Below are 20,345 nucleotides of genomic sequence, written 5' to 3' on the forward strand. Positions count from 1 at the left end.
TCTTAGCTTAGCTTCCACACTTCAGCTGCTGACTGCCAAATTCATTCTTCCTAGGCTGCCCTCGAAGGGCCCTCATAAATCAGATCTTTTCTCGCTCAACCTACTATTTTTATTTATTTGTAATGTATGGATGCTTTATTTCCATTAGCAAGGTCAAGTACTATGCTATGATTTATGAATTGTAATACTTAAAAATGCTCAATCAACAAATAAAAACTATGTATTTTCCTTTTCTATCCTTGATTGATTGTCAAGCATCATGGCTGTTCTAAAGGAAGGAATTTCTGATCAATTTTTTTTAAATGAGGGAAAAAAGGTAATTTGATAAAATTATAATTTGGTCTTTCTTAGGAATAACTTAATTTAGATGATTAATTAGTTGAAATTTACCTATTAATTGACTTATTTATTAATGAATTCATCATCCGATTGAAATGGATCGATCTCCATGAAGTCACTGATATTTTGGACTGAAGTAATAAATTAATAAAAAATTTCGAATCAAGAAATAACAAATAATCTTCTGATAATCTGACCCTTCTTCAGTATATCAAATTAGCCCCAACTTCAGCTTCTCACATCATAATTTGGAAATTATTTTGATTTGGTAACTCTCCAGAATGACAAATAAGGAAGTAAGTTCCTATGTAATTATTTACTTAGTATGAAATGAACTCAATAATTTCATTATGAATATGATAATTTCAAGATTAATCAACGAATGATAGTTTATCTAAGGTCAATTAAAAAAATTGCTTATATGAAAATATCACAGGAAGAATTTGGGCATTACATTTATAATCATTTTGGTGTTAAATGCATAATATCTTTATGTCATGTAATACAATGGTTCCCAAACTTTTTTGAGTTCGACCCTTAAAATATGTGGCTAGACAATGTGCTACTCCTACACATATATAATTTGGAGTGCATTTTATGCAAATAGATTACATAAAGGTCATATATCAAGACTATAAAGTTAAAGTCAGACGCAAATATGGTAAGTTATTTGATTATATTAATCATACATAAACATATATTGAAAAAAATAAGAAATACAACGAAGAAATAATCGAATATATTGTAAATATAAAATCAGCGATACATGTACTATTTGGAATCATTTCTATAGTATCAATTCTCTTTTTAGCGGTAAATAAAGTCAAAGTTCAAACTAGCAAACAAATAATATTACAGGCTGTGGATGTGTAAATACGTTAATAAACTAATCAAGGTATTAACTTGACGGATGTGCACTGTGCATTAAGCAAAACAGGTCTATTCTAGGTTTTATTTTGGATACAGCAACTTGATGATCATTCTTCACGTTAAGCCGAGATCTGTATTTATTTTTGATATAAGCTAATGCGGAAAACGTATTTTCACATAAATTATTAGGAACAAATAGTATAAGTAAATCTAAAGCTGCCTTTGCCAGTAGTGGGGATTCATTCATCACAGAACACCAGAATTAGACAAGTGTTTTAGAATCAAAAATTGTTTTTAGTGTTTGGTCATATGAACGTTCCATAAGCGAATCTTCCATGTCAGACAACTGTTGGTATTATGTTTTTTTGTGGAGCATTATCTTCAGGGAAATACTTTTTAAAATGATTCAGAAGAGATTTATAAAAAAATATGTACATTCAACATTATTTAAGTTTTTATGCAAATCAAAGTAATGTTGTTCTTTATTTTTCTCGTTTACCAGGGACTAAGAGATGTCACATATGTGAGATGAAGCATATAAATTATAATACTGTTCCAGAAACGAGTATTATATGGATGAAGCTCGGCCGTATTGCAAACAACGCACCCGCATAAATTAAAACTAGTAACCCATGGAGTGACTTTTTAAGTGACGTCAGTTCGAGTCAAGTTGACTTGTTGATTCTCAGTCAGTGATTCAAACTTTTCAGAAAGGAATCTTGTGACTGCCTAAACAATACTCAGTTAAGACTCCTTGGAAGATGAGGACTCTCTTGCTCATCTGTGTGTCATGTCTCATCCTCTTGAATCTCAGTGAAGCTAAGAAGTCCCAGGAAAAGCCGGACTGGGCCAAGAAAGATATTCGAGACTTTTCGGACTCGGACATGGAGCGACTTTTGGAGCAGTGGGAGGATGATGATGAGCCACTTCCTCCAGACGAGCTCCCCGAGGGGGATCCCAGGCGTCCACAGCCAAAAATCGACTTTTCCAAAGTAAGTCAGGATCCAGAGTCCATTCTCCAGGCATCCAAAAAGGGAAAGTCACTCATGATGTTCGTGAGAGTCAACGGAAGTCCAACAAAACAAGAGACGCAGGATTTGATGGGTCTTTGGCAATCATCGCTCTGGAATAACCACATCCAGGTCGAGGTTTTCCCTCTTGAAAGTGACAGAGCCATTTTTATGTTCAAGGATGGCGCCGTTGCGTGGGAGGCTAAAAACTTCCTCATTAAGGAGCCTCGCGTTCAAGAGGTGAACATTGAGCAAAAGGCTTACTACGGAATCCACACACCAGAATATGCTCAACAAAAACAAAAATCTGAGCTTTGATATTAGTTGTTATAAATCTATTTCTTTAATATATATTTTAAAAAACAAAATAAGCTTATTAGTATTTAATATGTTACATAAAATGATTTTATGAGATTATTCCATGTAAAAGAACAGAGAATACGTCTTTGTACCATGAGTTTCATATCCAGGAACGTTATGTCATAATGGTAAGGTTATCAACTCTTATTGATATAAAATTTAAGGTCCAAAGTTTAAGAATTGGTTTTCTTGGGCTTGGGATGACGCCTACAAATAAAAATGTAAGAACGTTGTAAGCCCTAGAGACCACGTAAGGAAAATATATATTTACATTATTGACATTTTTTGGCTATTAGATGTTTGAGTGTCATTAGAAGGTTTTTGGTTCTCCTTTTGTCCGTTGAGCCGACTAAAAGAGGCTGTGGTAGGAGCCATGTAGCTTGGGGCGGACAAAGGAAGAGACGGCAATGGCCTAATAAATAGAATCATAATAAATAAAATGATTCCCTGATAGTATGTAATATTTAACAATTACCTTTTAAAGAAATGCCCATTTGAAGATCCTAATCTCACATCATTTGATGTGAGAAGGCGTGAAGTGGATTTACTCGGATTGAGTCTGCGTCGAGGTTCTACTGATCTCATGGCTGGAGGAGTGCGGGAAATGGCTTTCCCACGAGTGTTCTTCGTCAAGATCACCCTTGGGGATATCTTTTCTATTTTCAAGTTTTGCGTCATAGGGATAACTGCGACAGTAGGTTTAGTTAAGGTAAAAGTTTCTCTTCGAATGTTTTTAGAGGCATCACCTCCACTAGAGGTTTTAGGCGAATTTAGAGTTTGAGTTATGTTCAAATCAACGGCTTTTAATTTTTTAGACTCAAAATTTAAATGTGTCTTTCCTCTGACGGAATTGACTGCAGGAACATCTATTGTATGAGTAATATTTAAATCAACACCCCTTGTGGCTGGATTTGAACACATGGGTTCTATCGTACGTGTTGAATTCAAGTCTTCACATTGATCCACTGATGATAAACCATCCTTTTGAATACCTTGAAGATCACTACCTGTACAGCTCTTACAAGAAGATTTCATAACCTTTACGCAATCTGAACTTGACTGAGAACTTAACTTGGAAAGATCGACAACTTGATTTGAATTCGAATCTGAAACAGTGCTGATGTTACCAATCCTACATTCCTCTTCTGATTTGGAAATTTTCAAGTCATTTTCACAGGTAGAATATGCCATTAGATCAACCAGAGAAGTTTCAGATGGTTGGTCTTCTTCCATACTGATATCAAATATTGGAAGAGGATTCAAAACTTTAGAATGTTTTTCTTTTTCTTGTGGTGTTGGAAGGCGTTTATCATTAAGTTCATAATCGTCTACTTCAGATGAAATGTTCGTGGTATTTTTTGAAATCAAATCATCTACGTCTGTTTCGAGTAGGTCCTTGGTACTCTCGCCTTTACCATCCGTTTTTTCCTCCACTTGTGCAATTGAAACGCATTCAGCATATAAACTACCCAACAATTCTTCATTTGTATCTAAATTACTTGACTCAATTAAATCCTCATCCCATGAAACCTTACGTCCACAGAAATTGTCGATAATTTCCTATTTAAAAAAATACACAGCTTAATATTACTTACAGTTTTATGCAGAATTCACTTACCTGAACTTTAGAACTAAGAGAGCCATCCATGCTGTTTAATTGAAGATGTGACGAAATTAAACTTGGCAAAAATGAGCTAATTAAATAATTATCCTTTCTTCTTTCAGATGCAATTAGATGGGAAAAATTATATAAATGCTGACATTTCATTTTACTTTCCAAGGCTTCCAACTGAGCAGAATATTCTTGTTTCATTTGCAAAGACGGCGTTTGGATATCAAATGCATTTTTAGCTTCGAAATATTCATCATATAAATGAGCTTTTTGTGATTCAAGTTCATCTATTGAACCTTGCAAATCTTTTAAAGTTTTTAAACAATTCTTGTGAGCGGTTGAAATCTTGGAAAACCCAAATGCGGATGATATCATGTCATTCCTGTCCAGCACAATTTGACTATGACTCATTTTAACCTTATAAAGTTTAATTCGAGATTCTAATTCCAATTTTTTCTTAAATAGCATCTTCACCTTTTGAAAAGCAACTCCGTTCGATAAATCCACACATTTATTATCATTATCAGCCTTCTCTTTCTTCAATCTATAATTTTCATCTTTTAACCTTTGATTTTCGTTTTCAAGTGATCTAATTTTCTCTCCACTTTTAAAATCCATTGTTTCTTCGTTCTTCGGTTCATTTAGCTTGATTTTTTCTTTTAATTCAGATATTTCTTGCTTAAGATTTTCAACAATTTTAGCATATTGAGCAACATGAAAATCAACACTTGTGACATTCTTTTTTAGTTTAACCTGAATTTTTTTGGCTCTTTCAGCATATTTGAGGGTATTGTATGTATCTTCGTAAGTTTTTCCGGATGGTGACACGTTCGAAATCATGACAGTTCGACAATTCCCACCAAGCGAGTCCTTAAGAAGCCTTGTCAATTTGGAATTCCTAAAAGGGACATATTTAGATCCTTCTGCTAAAGCATTGATACAATTCCCTAAAGCAAGGAGAGACTTGTTGATATTTGCTCCTTCCTTTTTTCTGGCAGCCCCCCGATTGGATGTAACAGTTCCTCTCTCAGAGCCAGCTAGATCTATCATAGAAAGCTTAGCCGTTTTAACATCAGCACTTAATCCGGAGGATCGATCTTTCTGAGTGAGAAAAACCTGAAACACGGCATGCGATCTGGAGGACTCTGCATTGGCATCTGTAGGATGCTGAGATCGATTGAGTTGCCATGTTGAAGAAGCTTAAGAAGTTCTTCGGGTGTTTTGGGCTTGTGACGTGTGAGCCCGGGAATGTTGACTCCCGTTTTCCCGTCTTCTCTGACGTTGAGAGGAACTCCACCTGGATTAATGAGATCGATGACGTTTTCGTTGTATATTTCAAGATAGGAGATGGCCACTTCACATGAGAGCTCATCTTGGGAGGCCTCAATGCGCTCATAAATGGCCTTGACGGTTTTGAATGTGATGCCCGGATTTCCAGGACTCCCGAGCATGGTGAATGTTTTCCCAGCTCCCGTGGCGCCATAGACAAAGATGGAGCTGTTGTATCCAGAGAAAAGGGCTTCCACCAGATCCAGAGCCGTGTTTTGGAACACCACCTCATTGTCCTCGCCTGGGCCAAAGACGCGGTCGAAGGTGAATTTGTGGTCCTTTTGTGGGCGCTTGTTCAAGTCCCGCCGCCGTTGACGCTTTCCTTGGAAATAGAAATTGTCGTCATCGACTTTAGGATCGAAGATCAAAAGCTTTTCATCAACGACGTCGATGATGGAGCGAAGTCCCCCTTCTGACTCCGACTCCCTTTCGTTGGAGGGACGAACACGAACCGAGACCTTGATGTTGGTGACTCCAGGTCCTTCCGCTCCACTCAAAGGGGAACGACGTCTCTTGATGGGGGAATTACGACGCGGCGAGCCTCCCAACTTCTTTCTTCCCAATCCAGAACGTCTCCGAATACTCTTGAGAGTCATTTTCCATTCAGTTTCTCGAAATATTCCTCTCCAGGGACCAGAATTACAATTTTGAAGTTTCTCTAATTAATGACAACTCATTTGAGTTTTTGGGAAGTTTGATTTGAAAATTTGAAATGAGTAGTGAAAAGGGCTACAGAAGTGAATGAACATGGAGTACTCTAAAAGGGACCCTCAATAGCTGTAAACCGCTAGAATCAATATTAAAGTGTTCCTCACTCCTTTCTTTGCCTCCCCTCCCCCTTTATCAAATGCGTACAGCCTATGTTTGGAAGAAGAGAGAGAGAGAAAAGGAAGGGAGGGAGGGAATATGAATTTATATAATAATATGATATGAATTAATTTATATAGACTGCTCTGTCCTGCTTCCAGTTCTATGGACTATTATGAGTCTATGACTTGAGAGTGGTGTTTGTAGTAGTTGTTGTTGTAACTTGTACTGGATGATGAGAATGAGAGTGGATCTTGATGACGTAGTAAGCAGAACAACGATATTGTCCACTGAGCAGTGAAGAGAATCAAATAGATAGACTCTTAAAAAAGGGAGTCTTTACTTACTCTTACTCTTTTCCTTCTCTCTCTCTCTCTCTGTTTATCTTTATATTTCCAATTCCCTGCCTTAAGTAAAGTGGAATCCTTGAAGTGCCTCCAAGTCCTTAGCTATTCGTTCTCGTGGTCCTACTAGTAGAATCCATCCCTGTTTTGAGGATGAGCAAGAAATATTAGAGATTAATGATGGGATTACTACCTTTAGAATTTACGGAGTGTCTTCAGGATTCGCCCTTTTTCCGGGACTCGTTACACAGTCATGAGAAGGAGCTGGAAAGGACGAGTCAAAACATCAAGGACCTCATCAAGGAAGTGAAGAATTTAATTCATGCCGCCAAAGGTGAGAGGGATCTCTGGTGATTGACTAATGAACTAATGAGACTGACTTATTTGCAGCCTTATCCGCCTGTCAACGGAAATTGTCGCAGTTACTTCGGGACTTCAAGTTCGAATGCATTGGAAACAATCAGACGGATGATGAAATCATCATCGCTGGCTCCCTTAAAGAATTTGGGAACCTGATTGCCGCCATTGAGGATGAAAAGGATCGAATGGTGATTCCTTCAACTCCTTCCTCTAATGATTTAATTAGAACATAAAACTCTTTTATTTTATTTTGCTTCTCTTTTTTCTTTGCTGTTTAGTTGGAGAGGGCGTTTGAACAATTTATTGAGCCTTTGGAAAACTTTCGCAAAGATCAAATTGGATCTGTGAAGGAAAGAAAGAAAAAATTTGAAAAACAAACTGCAAAATTCTGCACTAGTCAAGAGCGTTATCTCTCACTATCCACAAAGAAAAATGACTCGACTTTGCAAGAGGTTCTATTCTCAACTCTCCACTCTCACTATCATTTTTGACATACATGCATGTATATTTTATAGGCTGATGCCATTTTAGGAATGGAACAAAGAGACTTCAACCGTGCAGGATTAGAATACGTTAGTTTGATTCAAGAAGTTCAAGAGAAAAAAAAGTTTGAATTTGTTGAGACCGTAAGTTCGATGTTTTAATTTATTTTGTTGTTTTATCATAGTTGAGTTTGATTATATAGCTTCTTGGATTTATGTACGGATGGTTGACATTTTATCATCAAGGTCATGAAGTTGCAACAGATTTTAAGCCACATATGATGGAACTACAGTCAAGGATTCAAAAGGTAACACCGATAAAAAAATCAATTGTAGCACTTTGTCAAAGTGATGACCATTTTCAGACAAGGGAAAACTTTAATTCAAGTCGAGAAGATATACAAGCATTAATGAGGAAAATATTAGATGTAAGTTATCAATCCTAATTAGTGGTTTATATATCTTACTGTTTTTTGCCTGTCCTTAGAAGCCTTTGGACTCTGGGACACTCAACAAAATGTTTACTCGATCCGGATATCTTTATGTGATGGAGAAAAAAGCTCTTACTACAGTATGGAACAAGTGTTTTTGCCGCTACCAAAGGGAGGGTCGAATATTCTGCATGATCCCTTATAGTCAAATGACTGGAAAAATGGTATCTACAGATTCTTTCCGCCTTAAATCATGTGTTCGAAGGATACCCGACTCGATTGATAAAAGATTTTGCTTTGATATTACTGGAGAAGATAGACCGTCCACTGTTTATACAATGCAGGCCCAGTCTGAGGATGATTTGCGTTTATGGTTAGAAGCCTTAGATGGGACAGAACCGATGTATGTGCTCCCTCCGAAGCCATCCAACGCAGATCACTCTTATCTAGATGAAGGGGGTTTTAATTTCATTACAAGATCTTTTTCCGTTCTTGAAAATAGAGGCTTAGAAGATCAAGGTTTATATCGTGTCGTTGGGGTTTCATCCAAAGTTACTAAACTCCTGACAATGGGATTAGATAAAAGAAAGTCTGAAAAACTTAATCTGGATGACCCTATGGAATGGGAATCGAAAACTATTACCAGTGCTATAAAGACTTTTTTCCGAAATCTTTCTGAGCCCATCATGACATTTCAGTTACATCACCAGTTCATTGCAGCAGCTAGTAAGAAATTCTATACATTAACTTCATTAATTTAATATAATATGTGATATTTCGATTGACTTCAAAATTATTACCTATTTAGTGATACATACGTTATAGCGTATGTACGTACGATTTTTTAATGCCAAGAGGGTTTTAAATTGTAATTATATTTTTATTGCCTGATCAAATCGCTCTATTTATTTCGTTCATGTATGATAAAGTTATAACATTAATTGCTCATTTTACAATTATGGGTCTTAAAAGGCTTGAATGTGCAATATTTGCAAGAATGAAATCAATGTATGTTGCTTAAAATACACTACTTTTTTTATAAATAGAACTTGAAACTCGAGAAGAAAGGATATCAGAAGTAAATAGATTAGTCTTGCAGATTCCTGAACCAAATAAGAGAATGTTAGAGCTATTATGTCAACATCTCGAAAAGGTAGTTAAGACTATATAAATTATTAAATGAATATTTAATGTTGTTGTTGATTATGTTAAGGTTGCTGGCAATTCTAAAAAGAATATGATGACTGTATCCAATCTCGGAGTGTGTTTCGGTCCTACTCTTCTTCGAGCAGAAGAAGAAACTGTTGCTGCCATTATGGATATCAAATTTGGGAATGTTGTTGTAGAAATACTTATAGAAAATTGGAAGCAGTTCTTATCAAACGAACAGACGCAACAACCTGAATCATCCTCTGCCAGTAGTCAAAAAGATTTAAAGGGCAATAATTCTGGATCCTTAACTGTTTTGCCTCTTGGGGCAAATATTCCTTCCCCCAGGATTATGTCTCCTCATCGCCCTCCTCCTCCATATCATCCTCCTCCACCTCCTTTAGGAGTTGCAACTCTAGCTCATGCTGTGATATATAATAATGGTCCGAAGCAGGTATGACTTAAGGTTCATTATAAAAATCCAGAGAATATAGGTATATATATGTAGGTTCAAATCACGAATCGTTCTCCACCACAAGATACCTCAAGCTATCAGTCTGCTACTTGGGAAAGGACACTTAGAGTATCTTCACAGACAAATCTAGTCCCAGTTCCAGCAGGATCCGCTCCTCATCACACATCATCTGGATTAACTGGTCCCCCAAGGACTGTCCATTCTTCTCTTTCGAATTTATCAAACGCCTCTGCATCTACAGCTCCTCTTTCATCAATTATGTCCAGTTATGACCATCAAACCTATTCAACGATTAAATCAACCTCTTCAACAAATTTAAAAAGTGTCCAAAGACATTCCACTACTGGCGGTGCGATTCAGGCCTTAGGTATTTATATTCAATTTGGATGAGTTATGTTACTACTATTATCAAATCTTTTTAAATCAACACTAATTAATAGGCTTGTCATCTGCGGCTGCTCTGTCTTCATCCGGCCAAGTATCTTTATCACGACCAGCCCAAATATGTAGTTCCTCATCTTCATCAATGGAGTCTTTACATTCCACTTCCTCTATGAAGGAAATGGCGTCAAAAATATCTGCTCAAAAGAGTTCTCCTAATTGTAAGCATTTTCGACTCCGTCCACATCCTCCTTCCAGAATTAGTAATTCACACTTACAGATTGCTAGACACTTAAATCGTAAGTATGGCATACTGTACAGTTAATAACAAATCTTAATTTGCATCAATAAATACAGGTTTGACTCCAACTATGGAAATAAGAAAAGTTAGAACATTATATGCTTGTGTTGGTGAGCGAGAGCCTGAATTATCTTTCGAACCAAATCAAATCATCACAAGTAGTAAGTTTTAGTTTATTAAAAAGTGTGATTACAAGATATCTAATCTTTGTTCGTGTTGATAGTTCGTCCTTCATTTGAACCAGGATGGCTTGAAGGTTGCTTAGATGGAAAAGTAGGTCTAGTCCCAGAGAACTATGTTGAGTATATCTCTTAACTCTTCCTTCTAATACACATTTGTCAAGATGAGGACGAAGAAGGACGTCTTTATCTTTGGGGATATAGATATATTTTTATTTGTACAGTTTTTGCACTGCAAAATGAGATAATTTATAATGTGATAAAGTCATCATAAATAGAGCCCTATTTATGCTTGTAAATACTTCAAATCAAATAATATATTTTTCTATGAAAAAAAAAAAATTATACATGATTCCTTTGACTTTTTTTTTAAATGTATTATTTAGTTAATGATTATAGTTTGTCATTAGAATACATATATATAGATATATATACGGAAAATTAGTAAATATGAAATAAAACGAGGAATAATTATTTTTTTATTATTGAATTAATGACTACGGTACTATGCAGGTACGTTCTCGACTTTACATTTATGGTATGAGGTACTCTAGTACTAAGCAGTTTTGCAAATTGTCTACGGCAGTAGATTTTTTTAATATATGTACACCATAACGTATTTCCCTGTTGAATTCAACACAATTATTTTGAATAAATTCAATATGAGGATATACATAGCAATTTGGCTTGTAGCTTTATTCATGACTTGTGCTTGTGCCTTCAATTACGATGAAGCATATTCAAAACTCAAGACTCGAATCTCTCTTATTAAGTCAAAGTGTGGTGAGGTTTGTGATACAGATATTAAGAGTTCGAGAAAAGGAAAGTATTTTGAGGAAGTCCAAAAAGAAGTAGACTGTAAATCCATCTTTGAAATTGACGAAGGAGAATCGGTCTTCCCTATTGCACCTAAAAAAGTAACATTTTATCCTATTCTTTTCATGAATACATACATATTTATAAATATATCGATATTTTATTAATAGATCCCCAAATTTATGAGGAATTATTATAACTACAATGAGAGAATTCAAATGTCAGATTCCTATATGTACAGTGAACCTTCTCAACCCTATGAGGAAACTTGGACCAAAGAAAACATAGAAGAAAGCCGTAAATTATTCAGAGATGACTTAATGTTGGGAAGTTATGGAGCAAAGAGTGTAAATGAAATAGCGGAAATGCTTAAAAACTATGGTAATTGTTCAGAGGCACGAGTCCTTGTAATCGGATCTCAGGTAATCGATCATTTTAAGTATAACAATTCTCTTGGAATGGCACTTTTTATTATGTAAGCCATGTTGTTGATGAATATTAAATAGTATAATAGAAATTAGATTTAAAGTATTTATGCTTTACTTCAGAGTCCATGGATAGAAGCCATTCTACTTGAGCACAATGTAAAGGAAATCGTAACTCTGGAATACTCTGATATAGTCACCACTCATCCTAAAATAAAGCCCATTCTTCCTCACGAATTTAATCGACAATATTTATCGGGAGAGTTGAAACCATTCGATCTCACTGTTAGTTTTTCAAGTTTGGAGCATAGTGTAAGTCTATATAATAATTAACATGTTAGGTATGTCAGCATACAGTATTAATTTCACCATTATTATCTACAGGGCCTTGGTCGTTATGGTGACCCATTGAATCCATGGGGAGATCTCATTACCATGGCACGAACATGGTGTGCCACAAAAAAAGGTGGGAGAGCCTTGATTGGAGTTCCAACTGGGATTGAGGATGAAATTATTTTCAATGCTGCAAAAATATACGGACCACTTCAGTATTCGCATTTGTTTGCGAATTGGAAGCCCATCTATTCTAATTCGAATCCTGATCGTTTTTATAAATCCTCTTGTAAATGGTGTTATCAACCTTTGTTCGTTGTTGAGAAATAAATTTTGAAGATAATTAATTCTGAAAAGGATACACCTATACTTATATTATAAATAGATTTTGGAAAAAATAAATAAATTTTAGGGGATTTTTGAATAATTAAGTAACAAAAAACTCTTCATTTATTCCCAATCCATAATATTGATATTGTTTTGGATAAGGCCATACATTGGTTTTTTTTTTTGTTTATGTTATTTTTTGATTCCAAATCCTTTCTGACTTAAAAATGTGTGTTTTGGATTTATTTTTATCTAACTTTATTGTAAGATGAGACATATTTTACATAAATTTTAATATTTATTATCGATATAAGTCATGTCACTCTCATTTACTTTGGTTCATAATAGGATTTATTCTTCGCTTTATTCATGTAAAAGGAAATATTAATATTCATTGATATGCAGTACCTACTACCAAGTGCAATTGTAGTTGTTGTTGGTCTAGCTTCAAAATACACATCTTGTTTTACTCAGCAAATTTATTTTTGTCGGAACAAATAATATATGCTTTGACATCATACTACCTATTCGTTTAAATATACGTATGTGTCGTTCTAAATAGTATTAAGTTATCAATATCTACAAAAAAAACTGGAACATAAGTAAATCAATGATATTCAACTCATTGATACCAATAATTTGTAAGTAAAATTGTTTATTCATATGCATAATTGTTTGATTCACGAATATAAAAGAGAGTACATTAATTTCTTTGGCTGGGGAAAAATATAATTTAAATGAATATTACTCATAATATCAGGAATATTATAAGTTTGACAATGTACCATCAACAAACTAGTAATGATATATATATATTAGATTTAGTATCATAAATGAATCTGAAGAGGATCATTTTAGGACATTGAATTATAAATTACATCATTCTAAATTACATCTGACGAGTTTCTTACAGGGAGCAAGAGCTTCATAATTGCAATCATCATTTGCAACCAATCTCTTTGTACAACCTCAAATCTGGAATGTGGCATCAGCTCTCGAGCCATTTCTCGACTCACCAAGAGAATCAACGGAATTAAGTCAAAATGTGGCGAAGTTTGTAATACAAACGTAACATCATTATCTGATAAAGATGAATACTTTAAAAGAATACAAAAGGATTTTGACTGTCATTCCCTATTTAGTATAAAAGAAGGGATTTCAGAATTTAATGTTCCACTCAAAGAAGTAAATTATGTGTAATATTGATTACACAGGAATCTGAATCTCATGTCCTTTTTTATTCATTACAGATCCCTGAATTTTTAAAAAACTATTATTCATATAATGATAGAATCCCTTTGACTAATGTCTATATGAGGGATGAGAGTAGCGATATGCCGGATTGGGTATGGAATACAGAGACGATAGAAAGCTTTCAAGTAAAAATTCGAAAAAATGAGTTTAAGGGGCCCTATGGATATGAATCTGTGAAGAATCTTAGTCAAGTTTTAAAGGACCATACAGTACTAGATGGCGCACGAGTATTAGTCATTGGTTCACAGGTATGTAGATATATTTATAAGTATTTGCAATAATATGTACATATGATATATTAGTTATTACTCTGTCATAACTTGTCCTTATTCAAGCTTATGTGTTTTTTTCGCGCTTCGTGTTAGATAGCATGTACAAAGTATTAAAAGTTAGAATATCATTTTAATGATTTGATTTTGTTTTGTTTTCTCATACGTTTTGGATCTTATAAATGGTGGTTTAAAAATATTTGATTAATCATTCGTGATTTTACTTAAAGGTAGAAATAAAAATTCAAACTACTGTGGGTACTAAATGTTAAAGACTTGGAAAACAGAACTAGTGTTACATATATATATATATATATTTTGCTTATATTTCAAATTTTAATTAAATATGATCATATAATGACGGATTTAAATTGACTATTTTTTAGTGATTAAATGAAGGGCAACCATCACTTCATTAATAATTTTTTGAATGGCAATAATTAGGCATTATGACCTTAACAGTGTGAAAAAATTTTATACTTAATTCTTGATAAGTAACTAGCTGCTTTGTGTTGTGTTAAACAGAACAATGCATGTATACCATCATGTAATGGGGCTTGCCAGAATTTTCAATTTGATATGTCGTACCTACTGCTGGCAAGACAGACAGATTTTGATGTCATAAAATATAACAACGTTACTCTAACAGTAACAGTGAAGGAAGGCGATTTATAGCTACTCTTGGTAAGAGTTATACTCTTTAACGTCACTATTAAAAAGCTTGGAGGAAGTCAAACATCAGTCGGAAAAGTGTTATGGTATAACCTTGTAAAATATTTATTTAACCCAAGTAAAAAGCATGTTTAGCCTCAGTGACAGGGGCGTCCGCTGGACTTTTTTTTTTTTTTTTGGGGGTGAGGTTGGTTTTTGGCATATTTTTTTGAAAATAAATCATAAAAATTTACTATTTTTCGAAAAAAATTTATAAATATTCAATTTTTTCGAAACAAAATTTCAAAAATCCACAGCTATTTTAAAAAAAGTATTTACAAAAAATTACCTTTTTGTCAAAAAAAATTCAAAATCTACAGCTGGATACAAAAAATTAAGTTTTTCTCCAATAAATTAAAAAAAAAAAAAAATTGAGAAAAATCCATAATCATCATAGAAAATTAAATTAAATTACAAATATTAAATTAAAAAAAAAAAAAATTAAATATTAAATTATCTAAGATAAAACAAACATTTCTCAATTTTGGATGCTACAGTTCCTTCAGCCAACCTCCTGCGGACGCTTGAGTTATGTGCTACTTGTAAAATATTCTTTAAAAATCTAAATACCTCAAGGGATACACTTAACCCCATTTGAGAACCACTGCATTAGACAACTGTTGCTACCATATAATGTACTAAATTCGGTACAGTCACCAATAAAATTCTTTAGTTTACAAAACTAAATCTATTTATTTCCTTTTTAAATATAACAACTCCCTAGATATATGTACAACTACAAGGGCGTCTGCAAAGGGGTGGGCTGGAGGAAATGTAGATCCCTCTCCCCCTTAAATTAAGGATTTTATGCTTTTTACAAGAAAATTGAATATTTGAAAAAAAAATTCCAAACAATTTAATAATTGATTTTGATTTTTTTTTTCAAATTTTTTTCCCAGAAAATATAGTTTTTCAAACTCTCTTCGAAGAAATTTAGTTTTCTGTAAATAGCAATAGGCTTTTGAAATTTTTCTCCAAAAATTGTAATATTTAAAATATAATTTTTGAATTTTTTTTCAAATAAATTTAATTTTTTGTGAACAGCTGTGGATTACTCAAATTTCTTCACAAAAAATTTTAATTTGAGGATATATTTCAAAAAAATTATAAAAACCAAGCCTATATATAATCTTGCAGACGCACCTTCATTATTTGTATGTTTAAATAATGTTTAACAGTTGGCAACAAGAAAAATACATTAGGCTAGCCACTATATATATTCTTTTCTTTTTTTTCAAATTTTTCCTTTCCTTCGAGGTTGCAAGTGAATTAAAAAGCTTGACATGCTCTTTCCCTGCATATTTAAAATGAAGGTGTACATAATTTATGATATAGATAATAATATACTCGTTGTAAATATATATAAAATGCATGTAGGAGATCTGTACGAGCTAGTGATAGAACGATTTATAAAAAAATCCAAATTCCGTCTCTTTAATATTCTAAATAATAATTAAAAAATAACATACATATATGTGTATTTATTTTTTTCGGGGAGGGGGAAGGAATTTCTTCAAAAATCCACAACTATTCACAAAAAAAATTCAAAAACCCAGGGCTATTCTCATAAAATTAAATATTTTATACGAAATAAATTTCCAAAATCAACAAATATTCACAAAACATTTCTTAAATCAACAGGCATTTAACAAAAAAATATTTTTTTTTGAGAAAAATATCCAAAATCCTTAGTTGTTCAAAAAAAAAAAAAATTTATCGAAAAAAAATTATTAATTTTAAATTGTTGAGAAAAAAAGGTAAAAAAACCCGATTTCTCAAACAAAAAAATGAAAAATTAAATTTAAAAAAAAAGAGATCATCAGAGAAATTTACATTTTTAGGAAAAAATTAAAAATTAAATTAAATTTTTTAGTAAATTGCAAAAATTCTATAATTTGTGTAGGGGGTGGGGGTCTATTTTTTTGTTTTAAGTTAGAAAAGTAATAAATAGTTCCGAATCCGAATCGCAAATTGAATGTTATTTTTCCGATACCGCTCCCGATTCCAGAAAAACACCCGATTCTCTTATTCCCGATATCGATTAATCGTCTCATCACTAGTATGTACATATATTGTATAATTTCCTATAAAATAAAATAGATTGAAATAGGCCAAACAATGTGGAATGTTTTTTTTTAAATCATACAAACAAATACTAACCTGATACTCATTTTTACACGTTTACCTATATAAATTTTATACAGCAGCAACATAAAATGTCTTCCAATTTATATAAAGATATATTTATGTAGGTATGTTTGCTTCTCTCTAGGATTTAGATGTCAAGGAAAATAAATAAAAATACACAGAAGATAAATAGCAATAACACACATTTATCATTCTGAAGACTGTTATTGAATATTTTGTCTTATAATAATAATACACCTAGGCCTACATACATATAAAACAAATATATTTGTATACTTATATAGTAACAAGGGTATCCGCCAGATTGGTTTTTAAATTTTTGAAGAAAAAAATCCTTTTTTTTTAAAAAAAAACATTTGAATAATCCATATTCATTCACAAAAATTCAAAAAATAATAAATTTAAAAAAAAAAAATTAAAAAATCCATATCTGCTGACAGAAAATTAAATTTTTTTCCGAGAAATTTAAAATAATTGATTTTTCGGAAAAAAATTTCATAGCTATTCAAATAAAATTAAATTGTTTCGATAAAAATTGAAGAATTATATTTTTTAGAAATTTGGGTTTTTGGTAGGGGGGGGGGGTATAGCCCCTCCCGCCATACCCTGCGGACGCTCTTAGTTGATAATATTTTCTTACTTTCAATTCCATAAATGCACATAGTCTCCATGGATTGAAGCCATTCTGCTGGATCACAATGTAAAGGAAATCGTGACTCTAGAATACTCTGAAATAGTCACAACTCATCCCAAAATTAAGCCCGTCCTTCCACAGGAATTTAATCGACAATATTTATCTGGAGAGTTGGAGCCGTTCGATCTCACTGTTAGCTTTTCAAGTTTGGAGCATAGTGTAAGTTTATCTATATATGTATGGCACAGGCGTTCATAGGATTATATTTGAAGGGGAGCTTGGTTTTATCAATTTTTTGAAAAAAAATCCAAAATTAAATTTGAAATATTAATTTTTTTGGATAACAAATTTAAAAATTCACAGTTCTTCACAAAAATTAAATTTTCGGAATAAAATTTCAAAAATTATAATATTAATTTCTTTTTAAAAAATCCACAGCTATTTACAGAAAATAATTTTTTTTTGTAAAATAAATTCAAAAATCTAAAGCTGTTTAGAAAAAAATAATTTGTTTGGAAAAATATTTCAAAAATTAAATTTCAAAGATAAAATTAAAGAAAAAAAATAACAAATATTAAATTTTTTCAGGAAAAATTCTGAAAATTAATTTTTTTTGAATTTTTTTTTCTAAAATTAGATTAAATTTTGATATCACATTTTCTAGTAAAAAAGAAAGATTCCTTAATTGGGGACGGGACTACAGCCCATCCCCTGCAGATGCCCCTGATAGTTAGAGATGTGAAAATTGTCAAAGAAAAGAGTAAGAAGTCACTTTGATAAATGGTATTTCTTTGACAAAGATAAACTATAGTGCTTCTAGTTCTTGCTCTCTAATAAATACGTTTCCAACATATCTTCCAACATAACATTTTGACTAAAATTTATGCTCACAGAAATTGGATACTTTTCACATCTCTAGTCATCAGATACAGTATTAATTTCACCATTATTATCTACAGGGCCTTGGTCGTTATGGTGACCCATTGAATCCATGGGGAGATCTTATTACCATGGCACGAACATGGTGTACCACAAAAAAAGGTGGGAGAGCCTTGATTGGAGTTCCAACTGGGATTGAGGATGAAATTATTTTCAATGCTGCAAAAATATACGGACCACTTCAGTATTCGCATTTGTTTGCGAATTGGAAGCCCATCTATTCTAATTCGAATCCTGATCGTTTTTACAAATCCTCTTGTAAATGGTGTTATCAACCTTTATTCGTTGTTGAGAAATAAATTATTACCATGATGATTTTTTTTTGTTTGAACATTTTTTTTACATTAACTTTACAAAATAAAGCTAATGTAATTAATTTATGCTTTCTTTCTGCATTGAATTCTAATGATATTCTTAAAATGTCACATCTACTCATTCTTTTGATAAAATACAAAGGCATCCTCAGGATTATTTTTTTACATACTATAAAGTAACTAATGTTGGGTTTCATTCTGAAAATTCCAAGCCGGTTTGACACCAATACAATTTTTGTAAGACCAAAATTATTAGTACCAACTTTGATCTGGCCGGTCTTTCTGTAAAATTCCCTCTGCAGAATAAAAGGTATTGATCATTCCACAAATTTTAATTTTTTTTTAGAAAAGATAAAAAATTGTTATGTATTACACAGAGCTATGGCGGTACTGTAAACCCACAGTTTACAGATGTAGATCTCATAAGTTATAAAAAGGACAGTTGATAAATTCAACTTTTCATCACCATTAACCCTTAAAATACCTGCTATCAGATACAGTAAACCCACTTTTGGAATCTTTTTTTTTTTGTAATTCTGCTTTTCTTATGGTGATAAACAAGTCAAGATTGGATGACTTTGTACACATATTCTTTGAATTATTAAAATATGAATCACAAAATTGTAAAAAAACAAAAAAGTATTTGCAAAATTGTTATCAAATATGAGGCCACAGTTTGTAATATAGGAGATTGTTGTGCTTATAGCGGTTCCTCCTATACATTAATCCCCAATTTTTCTATCGTAAATCGCGATAACCAGACTAAATATAATAGAAGAAAGGGTATTAGCTAGTAATGGGACGATTAAGAGCAATCGGGAATCTGAGAATCGGGTGTGGTTTCTGGAATCGGCATTGGAATGTTTAATTTGCAATTCCAATTCATATTTGTTACTTTTCTTAGTTATGAACAAAAACAACAAGAAGAAAAGATAAAGCTTATTACTAGAAAATTAATTATTGGAAATAAATTCAAAGTTATTTATAAAAAATTAATTCATTTGGAAAAAAATTGAAAAACCCATAACTCTTTATAAAATTTTAATTCAAATTAATACCAAAGTGTAGATTTTTCTACATGGCTGTTCAATAAAGTTTGAACTTGTTATATATTTAATTTATTTGAACTTTTGTTTTTGCTAAGGACGCTCATGATGATCCAGATAATACCTTATTTTTATATTTTGTAGATATGAAGTACTTTTAACATTACTATTTGTAGCCATATTTATAGGAACAAAAACAAAAATGGCGCCCCTCACATTTTGAACGCAGTGTAACGACATTTTTGACTTATTTCTTTAGGACATACTTTATTTTTATTTTATACGATATATTAGAAGAATAACAAGGGGATATATTTACAAATTTTGAAACTTGTAAATCCATTTTTACTTAAAAAATATTATTTCGATATGAGGGAAGCTTTATCAAATTCCATTTTGTTTAGACAACAATTAAAAGAGTCTTTTCTATAATTTTTTTAAGGAATACCTTTTTACATTTTAATACTTAATTGTTAAGTAATAGTTTGAGAATATATGTGCAAATTTTGAGACTTGTCAATTCTTTTTTTATTAAAAAAATTATCATTTAAAAAGAAAGAACTGATCTCATTTAAGAAAAAATTGATTAATACCTTCGGTCTTAATGGGTTAAACTTTTTGTGGGAAAAAAAATTAAAATATTTATTTTTTTTCAAAAATCCACAGCTGTTCACAAATAATTAAATTTTTTGGAAAATAA

General features: G+C 32.4%; 5 protein-coding genes across 5 annotated transcripts; 4 read left to right on the forward strand and 1 right to left on the reverse strand.

Moving 5' to 3' along the window:
* The first annotated feature begins 1,384 nt into the window (after window positions 1-1,384).
* Window positions 1,385-2,590, forward strand: LOC121117312 (LDLR chaperone boca). Its single transcript, XM_040711701.2, has 2 exons — window positions 1,385-1,640; window positions 1,712-2,590. The coding sequence occupies exon 2, from the start codon at window positions 1,971-1,973 to the stop codon at window positions 2,535-2,537; it is 567 nt and encodes a 188-aa protein (XP_040567635.1). The 5' UTR covers window positions 1,385-1,640; window positions 1,712-1,970; the 3' UTR covers window positions 2,538-2,590.
* Window positions 2,540-6,116, reverse strand: LOC121117307 (uncharacterized). The gene is given in 5 exon segments (XM_040711695.2): window positions 2,540-2,786; window positions 2,851-2,991; window positions 3,055-4,139; window positions 4,198-5,372; window positions 5,375-6,116. Coding segments are annotated over 5 exon segments (3,177 nt in total). The 3' UTR covers window positions 2,540-2,752.
* A 123-nt stretch (window positions 6,117-6,239) lies between these two features.
* LOC121117308 (rho GTPase-activating protein 26) lies at window positions 6,240-10,903 on the forward strand. The gene is made up of 13 exons (XM_040711697.2): window positions 6,240-7,005; window positions 7,062-7,219; window positions 7,310-7,483; window positions 7,547-7,657; window positions 7,717-7,821; window positions 7,879-7,941; window positions 8,001-8,670; window positions 8,991-9,097; window positions 9,158-9,547; window positions 9,602-9,935; window positions 10,009-10,248; window positions 10,307-10,411; window positions 10,474-10,903. The coding sequence occupies exons 1-13, from the start codon at window positions 6,849-6,851 to the stop codon at window positions 10,563-10,565; spliced, it is 2,706 nt and encodes a 901-aa protein (XP_040567631.1). The 5' UTR covers window positions 6,240-6,848; the 3' UTR covers window positions 10,566-10,903.
* A 128-nt stretch (window positions 10,904-11,031) lies between these two features.
* Window positions 11,032-12,558, forward strand: LOC121117311 (uncharacterized). Its single transcript, XM_040711700.1, has 4 exons — window positions 11,032-11,346; window positions 11,416-11,667; window positions 11,794-11,982; window positions 12,055-12,558. The coding sequence occupies exons 1-4, from the start codon at window positions 11,032-11,034 to the stop codon at window positions 12,331-12,333; spliced, it is 1,035 nt and encodes a 344-aa protein (XP_040567634.1). The 3' UTR covers window positions 12,334-12,558.
* Window positions 12,559-12,813: 255 nt separating this feature from the next.
* LOC121118637 (uncharacterized) lies at window positions 12,814-18,600 on the forward strand. Its single transcript, XM_040713224.2, has 5 exons — window positions 12,814-12,971; window positions 13,244-13,515; window positions 13,581-13,832; window positions 17,377-17,565; window positions 18,306-18,600. The coding sequence occupies exons 1-5, from the start codon at window positions 12,941-12,943 to the stop codon at window positions 18,582-18,584; spliced, it is 1,023 nt and encodes a 340-aa protein (XP_040569158.1). The 5' UTR covers window positions 12,814-12,940; the 3' UTR covers window positions 18,585-18,600.
* Window positions 18,601-20,345: the final 1,745 nt, after the last annotated feature.

Source organism: Lepeophtheirus salmonis, chromosome 5, assembly GCF_016086655.4.
Source record: "Lepeophtheirus salmonis chromosome 5, UVic_Lsal_1.4, whole genome shotgun sequence".
Taxonomy (NCBI): Eukaryota; Metazoa; Arthropoda; class Copepoda; order Siphonostomatoida; family Caligidae; genus Lepeophtheirus; species Lepeophtheirus salmonis.

What these genes read in the sequence shown, in the direction of transcription:
- LOC121117308 (XM_040711697.2), top strand. Translation starts at nt 6,849, where the DNA reads ATGATGGGATTACTACCTTTAGAATTTACGGAGTGTCTTCAGGATTCG. An exon ending in TAATGAGGAAAATATTAGAT is followed by an intron (nt 7,942 to 8,000) that starts GTAAGTTATCAA and finishes GCCTGTCCTTAG; the next exon opens with AAGCCTTTGGACTCTGGGAC. An exon ending in GATTGCTAGACACTTAAATC is followed by an intron (nt 10,249 to 10,306) that starts GTAAGTATGGCA and finishes CAATAAATACAG; the next exon opens with GTTTGACTCCAACTATGGAA.
- LOC121118637 (XM_040713224.2), top strand. Translation starts at nt 12,941, where the DNA reads ATGATATTCAACTCATTGATACCAATAATTT. An exon ending in CTCATTGATACCAATAATTT is followed by an intron (nt 12,972 to 13,243) that starts GTAAGTAAAATT and finishes AGTTTCTTACAG; the next exon opens with GGAGCAAGAGCTTCATAATT. An exon ending in TTTCAAGTTTGGAGCATAGT is followed by an intron (nt 17,566 to 18,305) that starts GTAAGTTTATCT and finishes TATTATCTACAG; the next exon opens with GGCCTTGGTCGTTATGGTGA.
- LOC121117312 (XM_040711701.2), top strand. Translation starts at nt 1,971, where the DNA reads ATGAGGACTCTCTTGCTCATCTGTGTGTCATGTCTCATCCTCTTGAAT.
- LOC121117311 (XM_040711700.1), top strand. Translation starts at nt 11,032, where the DNA reads ATGTACACCATAACGTATTTCCCTGTTGAATTCAACACAATTATTTTG. An exon ending in TCCCTATTGCACCTAAAAAA is followed by an intron (nt 11,347 to 11,415) that starts GTAACATTTTAT and finishes TTTTATTAATAG; the next exon opens with ATCCCCAAATTTATGAGGAA. An exon ending in TTTCAAGTTTGGAGCATAGT is followed by an intron (nt 11,983 to 12,054) that starts GTAAGTCTATAT and finishes TATTATCTACAG; the next exon opens with GGCCTTGGTCGTTATGGTGA.